The sequence below is a fragment of the Lactuca virosa genome, chromosome 7 (assembly GCF_052849685.1).
Source record: "Lactuca virosa cultivar CGN04683 chromosome 7, Lactuca_virosa_CGN04683_v6, whole genome shotgun sequence".
Lineage (NCBI taxonomy): Eukaryota > Viridiplantae > Streptophyta > Magnoliopsida > Asterales > Asteraceae > Lactuca > Lactuca virosa.
The window spans coordinates 125,294,510-125,302,034 of record NC_136432.1 but is presented as its reverse complement, the minus strand read 5'-3'; the positions used below and the strand labels follow the sequence as shown (position 1 = coordinate 125,302,034).

Sequence of the window (7,525 nt, the reverse complement as noted above, 5' to 3'; positions counted from 1 at the left end):
CAAAATAGATGATAAGCAAGTTATATTTTATAAAGTTGAAAGTCAAGAGGGTCAAAATGACATTTTAAAAAGTAGATAGGCAAAATATAATTTTATAAAGTATTTTAAAATATATAAAAGTAAAAAACATAAATTTTAAAAATAATGAGGGCAAGCCGTCGGTGAAAATTTCAAAGAATATCATATACATGTGTTTGACGCGGATTCTTGTTTCATTTGGCGGAGGAGCAGCCAAACACACAGGATGCAGAGTAACATCAACGTCGCAAATGCAACGGCACTATAACTTCCGACGTTCTGCGCCCCTCAGACCTTTTAGTGCCACCAATCTCCGATCACATTTCTCCGACGTTACCCCTCAAAACACCCGGAGTTTTTATAGCACCATCGCCTCCTCTTCCTCTTCACAATCACCATGGTTCCCCTTCATCCGCACTGCCATTGCTCGAAACGACTTGTCATTCGGAAAATCCACTCACGCTCTAATCATAACTCATGGGCACACCACATCAGACCGCTTCCTCACCAACAATCTCATCAACATGTATTCAAAATGCGGCGCTCTCCCTTCCGCCCGCCGGCTGTTCGATGAAATGCCTCAACGAGACCTTGTAACATGGAATTCGATTTTAGCAGCCTACGCTTCTAATTGCGATTCCCATCCAGGTAACGTCGAAGAGGGTTTTCATCTTTTTAGGCTTCTTCTCAGATCATCTGATGTTTCTCTCACAAAGCTGACTTTCGCCCCCGTTTTGAAGCTATGTTTGATGTCAAGTTACGTTTGGGCATCAGAATGTGTTCATGGGTACTCTGTGAAAATTGGTTTGGAATCGGAGGTGTTCATTTCTGGAGCTCTTGTCAACATTTATACAAAGTTTGACAAAGTAAGGGATGCAAGAATGGTGTTCGATGAAATGCCTGAACATGATCGGGACATGGTCTTATGGAATGTGATGCTGAAAGCATATGTAAAATCAGGACTTCAAGAAGAATCATTCCAATTTTTATCAGATTTTCATCGAAATGAGTTTGTATGTCCAGACATTGGAAGTCTGCAATGCTTTCTTAATGGGTTTTCTGAAGAAGATGATAGTTCCAAGAACTATAAAAACCAAGCGCAAGCATATGCTATCAAGTTATCTTTCACCAATGAAAATGACACTTCTCTAAATGTAGTATCTTGGAATAAAACCATGTCCCATTATCATCAATCTGGTGATCATTCATCTGCTATCAAATCTTTCCTTGATATGAATCGATCAACTGTGAGAAATGATGAAGTGACGTTCATTGTCTCCCTTTCTACTGTGGTTGCACTTCATGATCCAAAATTAGGGCAACAGATTCACTGTATGTCTATAAAACCTGGTTTTGAAACCAATGTTAATGTTTCCAATAGTCTTATTAACATGTATTCAAAAACGGGTTGTTTAACATCAGCAAGAAAAGTATTCTTTCACATGGAGGAAACCGACATTGTTTCATGGAACTCAATGATAAACAGTTATGTACAAAGTGGATTAATGGAAGAATCTGTTAAATTATATATCAAGCTCTTACACAATGGACTAAAGCCTGATAATTTCACATTAGCAAGTGTATTAAGAGCATGTTCTTCACTTTTAACTGATCAAAATCATGCTTACACAATCAAAACTGGACTTGAAAACGACACTTTTGTTTCCACATCACTTGTTGATTCATATTCTAGAAATGGTAGAACAAATGAAGCAAAGTTTCTGTTTTTAGATAAAAGTGAATTCGATTTGGCATCATGGAATGCTATGGTGTTTGGATTTATAAGTAGTGGGAATAGTCATGAAGCATGGGAGCTTTTTACTCAAATGCACAAAAACGGAAAGAAACCAGATGAGATCACATTAGCAACCATGTGTAAAGCTTCTTCATTTTTAGTAAGTTCAAAACACGGGAAACAGATTCATGGGTATGCTCTAAAACATGGTGTTGATCAAGATTTGTATCTTAGTAGCAGCCTTCTTGATATGTATATAAAATGTGGTGAGATAACAGATGCCCATAAAGTGTTCGATGAAATGCCAAATCCAGATGATGTAGCTTGGACTTCTATGATATCAGGATGTGTAGAAAATGGTGATGAAGATAATGTTTTTTTAATCTACCATAAAATGAGACAATCTGGTGTACTTCCTGATGAATTTACCTTTGCGACCCTAATCAAAGCAAGCTCTTTAACAACTTCATTAGAACAAGGTAAACAAATACATGCGAATGCAATAAAGTCAGATTGTGTTCTAGATACTTATGTCAACACATCACTCATTGACTTTTATGCAAAATGTGGTAACATAGAAGAATCTTATCAATTATTTAAAAGAACCCATGTCCAAAATATTGTTATATGGAACGCAATGTTAGTAGGGTTTGCTCAATATGGACATGGAAAACAAGCTCTTGAACTTTTCAATGAATTAAAATCCATCGCTAATTTGTCGCCTGATAAAGTCACCTTTATCGGTGTTCTTTCCGCATGTAGTCACTCCGGTTTGATTCAAGAAGCTTATAAACATTTCAACTCAATGATTGAAAATTACGGAATTACCCGCGACATCGAACACTACTCGTGTCTTGTCGATTGTCTTGGACGAGGTGGGCGTCTTCTAGAAGCTGAGAAATTGATTGAATCCATGCCATTTCAACCTTCCGGATCAATGTATCGGGCTTTACTTAATGCTTGTAAGCTTCAAGGCGACATGAAAACAGGAAAAAGTGTCGCGAAAAAGCTTCTAGAATTAGAGCCATTTGATGCGTCTGCTTATGTGCTTTTGTCGAATATCTATGCGGGTTCGAATCAATGGAGTGACGTGGCGGATTCTAGGAGAATGATGATGATGAAGAATGTGAAGAAAGATCCGGGGTTTAGTTGGATTAATGTGAAAAGAAAAGCTCATGTTTTTGTTGTGGATGATAGATCACATTTAGAAAGTGAGAAGATATATGAAAAGGTGGAGGATTTGGTGAAGTTGATTAAGGAAGATGGGTATATTCCTGATACAGATTATGTGTTGCTTGATGTTGAAGAAGAGGAAAAAGAGAGGTCTTTGTATTATCATAGTGAGAAGTTGGCGATTGCTTTTGGGTTGATGAGTTTGGATGAATGTGTGACGATTAGAGTGATAAAGAATCTTAGGGTTTGTGGGGATTGTCATAATGCGATAAAGCATGTGTCGAAAGTGTTTGGGAGAGAGATTGTGGTGAGAGATGCTAATCGGTTTCATAGGTTTAGCAATGGAGTATGCTCTTGTGGTGATTATTGGTGACTTTGGAAATCCTTTTCTTTTTGAAATATTTATCTAGCACTTGTATGACACCGAAGTAGTGTAATTGTGATATGGTTTATTTATAAGTTTTAAGAAAATAATACTATTTTATATTAGGTGAAATGAAATTTAAATGTTATGTTCGTTTAAGGTATATATAACTTTTTTGTTGCATATAATATATTAGGTTATATCCCGTGGACACAAGGGGTGATATAAATAAAAAATAATTTTAATTAAACTGTAAAATCATGAGTTTTTATGATACAATATACAAGTGAAAAAATTAATGTATTTTCTATTATCCATATAAGGGTTATTTAATTTTATCTTCTTTTTAGACTTACATATCCCGATGATAAATTTTTAATATGAAAGAAAGAAATTAGTTTATAAATTGTTATGATAATCAATACATAATAAATACTGCAATTTAAAGGAAAAATAAAAATAAACAAAGTATATATAGTTTAATTAATGCCTATAGATAAAAATATAATGGCATGTTTATGAAGTAAAGAAACAACAATGATTATACATAATCCTTCGTAAAACTCCTAAAATTTCATTCTCGCCTCCCTTCTACACCGCCGTCTCCACCCCCTCATCCATCGCCGTCATGGCCTCCCTTGTCCACAGTCATCGACGACACGAACCTTCACCGTCGCACCCCTCACTCTTCCATCTCCAGCGCTAGGCAGTGAGTCGCAAACTACGAACAAACATCCACACCATCGACGTTTCACATCGACTCCGTGTCAGGTGCTTTACCCGTCAATCTTCTCTCGCCCGTCGTCTCCTATGTCTGGTCGTCTCCCATCTGCAGTCGTCTCCCTTCTCCGGCCATCACAGGTTATTTTAGGGTTTAGGGTTTATTTCAGGTTGTATAAAAAACCGGATTGTGATTTGTATCATATCGTTTACAAGTTTGAAGTCGAAAAACTTGTCAACTTAAAGAAGAAAGGCTCCTGAAAGCAGGGAGCGGCAAAGCAATTATAGACATATCCGTCGAACGAAGTCATAAATGATACCAGAGGAGATTTTTCAGGTGAGAAAGTTATTTTCATAAAGATGAACATAAAAAATTGTGATTTTTTTAGGTTATAAGAAAACTATGCATATAAAAATTGTGCTTTTTATAGCTATAATTTAAGGGATTCCTAAAAGATTACTGAGTTATATAAATTATTTGTTTTGAAAATTTTGTGGATTGTGAATAGTCTCATTTAGTTTCCAAATTCTAATTTCATGTATGTGTTTAAATTGTTCCCTTGCTTCTTTTTATCAATGGATTTGGAGTTAAAACTAAGGTTAAATGATTCTTTATGCAGCGGTGTATCATAAGTGTTGAGTCTTTTTCATTTTATGTAACAATGCTGACTTGTTTTTTAAACCAATTTATGCAACTGACATGAATTTTGCAACACGTTTCAACTGTTTGAACATATTACAGGTCAATGGTAAATGGTTGCATATTTGTTATAAAATACCAGTTTGTTGCATAAATTGGGGGGAAAAATGTGAAATATGCATAAAGAAGCATTTAATCCTTAGAAAGTAGAAACAAATAAGAGTGTATATTGTAACATCCCGGGTTTTCAGGTATTTTTAAATCCTTCCTTTGGTTTTAAATATTTCATTTTGGGTCCTTGGATTATAAAGATGTAGTCCTAAGAAGCCCTAGTGGCAAAATGGTAATTTTGGGAGCAGGAATAGTACGCTGGGCGTACATGTGAGTATGGTGGGCGTACTAATGTTCGGGTGAAACCCTAATTTTTAGGGTTTGAGGTGTATTTAAACATCTTTATGGATCATTTAGTCTCACCCTTTCAACCTCCAAGTCCTTCGGTCGTTCTTAGCAAACCCTAGCCCCATAAGTGAGTGTTTTGAGCTTAAAGTGTGATATTTGTGTGTTTAAAGGAGAAGGAAGTGCATCAAGGAGTCTAGGAAGGAAAGCAAGCTTGTAGATTTGGGATCATCATCTTCTTGGGAAGCTTCAGAAGGTAAAAAGTTGCTACCTTTATATAACGCCCGTGTTTCTGGGTTAGACATTAATGTCGTTGTAATAGTCTAGGTTAACCTTTGTAACTCATTTTGAAATAATAAGAATGTATTATTTGAGTATTATATGTTTATTGCTTAATTGTGTGATTTAAATGAATTAAGGATAAAAATAAGCGATAAAATAAAATATTATATAAGCCCGATATCTATGAAGGAAGTTGTAGTGGTCGTGGCAAGGTTTCCGAATATATAAAGAATGCCGAAATCCGAGTTATAACGAAGAAGTTATGACCTGTCGAAGTTTCGCGACAGAACCGACACGACACTGTATGACGTAAAATACGAATTTAAGATAGAGCGATATTTAGCCTTAGTGATCTGAACGAAAGTCGTAGAATACATTAAACCGAGAGCGTGCATAAAAAGAACGTCTAAATCTGACTTCGTATGAGGAAGTTATGATTTTTCTAAGTTTCGACTTAGCGGTATGCAGCCCGAAACTCGAATATGAGATCGAGTGATAATTGGCCGAAACAATCTAAACGAGAATCGAAGATCTCGTCGATAGTAGTCCAACGGTGAAAAGACAGACGAAAACGGACGTCAGATGAAGAAGTTATGATTTTATAACGGAGTTTTCCTGTCCCGGCCTACTAAAAATAATATAATAAAAATAAAGTCAAAATTAGCCGACGGAGTCTAAATGAAAGTTGTATAGCATAGTCTCACCTACGCGTGGATATAAAGAACGTCGAAAACGGAGCTCGTATGCGAAAGTTACGAATTTTTGAAGTTCGAGGCACGCATACCAAAGCTTATCCGAAGGGAGCCTGGGGATGCGAGGTGCGCCCAACGTACATGTCGACAGCGAGGTACGCTCCGCATCGGAAGAAGTTACGCCCCGCGTACAGCTGCTTTCCTCGGTCCAGAAGAGGCCACGTCGCCCCACCCGAAGTTCGCCACCTGGCACCTTATCCGAAGTACGCCCAGCGTAGGGCCTCGGTACGCCCAGCGTAGTCCGAGGTCTCGCTGCTATAAATAGGAGGCCGAGGCTGCCGATCTTTTTAGCTCAAAATCTTTCTTTCTCTCCCATATATGTTCTCGTTTTGTGTGCAAGAAATACCCCCGAAGCCCCGGTATTATTCCCGAGACCCGAAACAAGTCCCGAAGCCCTGAAGATCCCGAGAAGTAAAGCTTCCGAGCCGAAACTCTGCCCACGTAAAGCCCGGTTTTGGAGAAAACATCTTGGTTTCATCGAAGATTATTGTTTTAAGAGACGAGGTGTTGTCCGATCATCGTGTTATCAAGTGAGTGTATATTCGTTTTCTTCTAACACATAGATATAAAGTATTCTTTATAAAATACGTGCTATGTGTGTATATATTATTTGTTTATTTGAACTAGTTGTTGATTGGATGTTTGTACAGGTTTTAAGCTGTATATAAATGTATATATTTTTATCTACTAATATGTTGGGTAGAACATGGGTAGACAGTTGGTGTGTGATGAGATAAAAATGATGAGAGGCCTCGATGTTGTTGTTGATCTAGTCATCTAGCGGAGTATGGATGACGACCACAGACTCTTTCTAGACAGTCCAGTGGAACGCTAGCAAGCTCATAACATGTAGGTGTTGTGAACGATGTGTTCACCGGTGTACTCTATCCCCCTCATGGTTGCCTTTAGGACATTTATTGTGGAGGAAACCCCTTCGCAGTAATGTCCATCCCGATGAAAATCCTAGATTAAGTCCCTCTTAATAGTTGTTGTTTTAGGGACATAAAGTGAGGATAACGAGAATGGGTAATCGGATTATTGTTGGTCGATGAACTAAATATAATTATTTATTGTGGGTTGAAAACCCTATATGCTCATCAGGCTCCCAAGCCTGACCCACTCAGGTTTTCTTTGTATTACAGGTAGTAGCACGAGAGCATAAGTTGGATGACATCGTCAAGATATTTTTGGATTATAGACCAGTAGTTATATGTAACTATTGTAAGGTCTATTTTGTATTGTTTATGCTTTTGGTCTGTATCGGAACATGACATCCCGAGTTTTGATATATAATGAAAATACATTTATTTAAGAAATGCTTTGATAAAACTTTATTTTATCATGTTTTGTTTTGGGGACAAATTTCCGCAACTCTTTTAAATCAATGGATTTACTCTGAAATTATTTTAAAAGCATAAATGAAACCGGTCTTTTCTGGCCGTGAT

At 37.2% G+C, this 7,525-nt stretch overlaps 1 protein-coding gene and 1 long non-coding RNA gene across 3 annotated transcripts; both read left to right on the top strand.

Moving 5' to 3' along the window:
* Positions 1-204: 204 nt before the first annotated feature.
* Positions 205-3,400, top strand: LOC145125662 (Tetratricopeptide repeat (TPR)-like superfamily protein). Of its 2 annotated transcripts, XM_079061088.1 has the most exons (2): positions 577-666; positions 759-3,400. In XM_079061088.1, the coding sequence occupies exon 2, from the start codon at positions 768-770 to the stop codon at positions 3,297-3,299; it is 2,532 nt and encodes an 843-aa protein (XP_078917214.1). In that variant the 5' UTR covers positions 577-666; positions 759-767; the 3' UTR covers positions 3,300-3,400. The 2 variants fall into 2 exon arrangements, with proteins under 2 accessions (XP_078917213.1, XP_078917214.1); XM_079061087.1 differs by having other exon boundaries at positions 205-3,400.
* Positions 3,401-3,810: 410 nt separating this feature from the next.
* On the top strand, positions 3,811-5,423 carry LOC145125335 (uncharacterized). The gene is made up of 2 exons (XR_013715928.1): positions 3,811-4,347; positions 5,220-5,423. It is a non-coding gene; the product is annotated as an uncharacterized LOC145125335 (long non-coding RNA).
* The last annotated feature ends 2,102 nt before the right edge of the window (positions 5,424-7,525 follow it).

Excerpts from the sequence above, each read along its gene's own strand:
- LOC145125662 (XM_079061087.1), top strand. The coding sequence starts at position 270 with ATGCAACGGCACTATAACTTCCGACGTTCTGCGCCCCTCAGACCTTTT.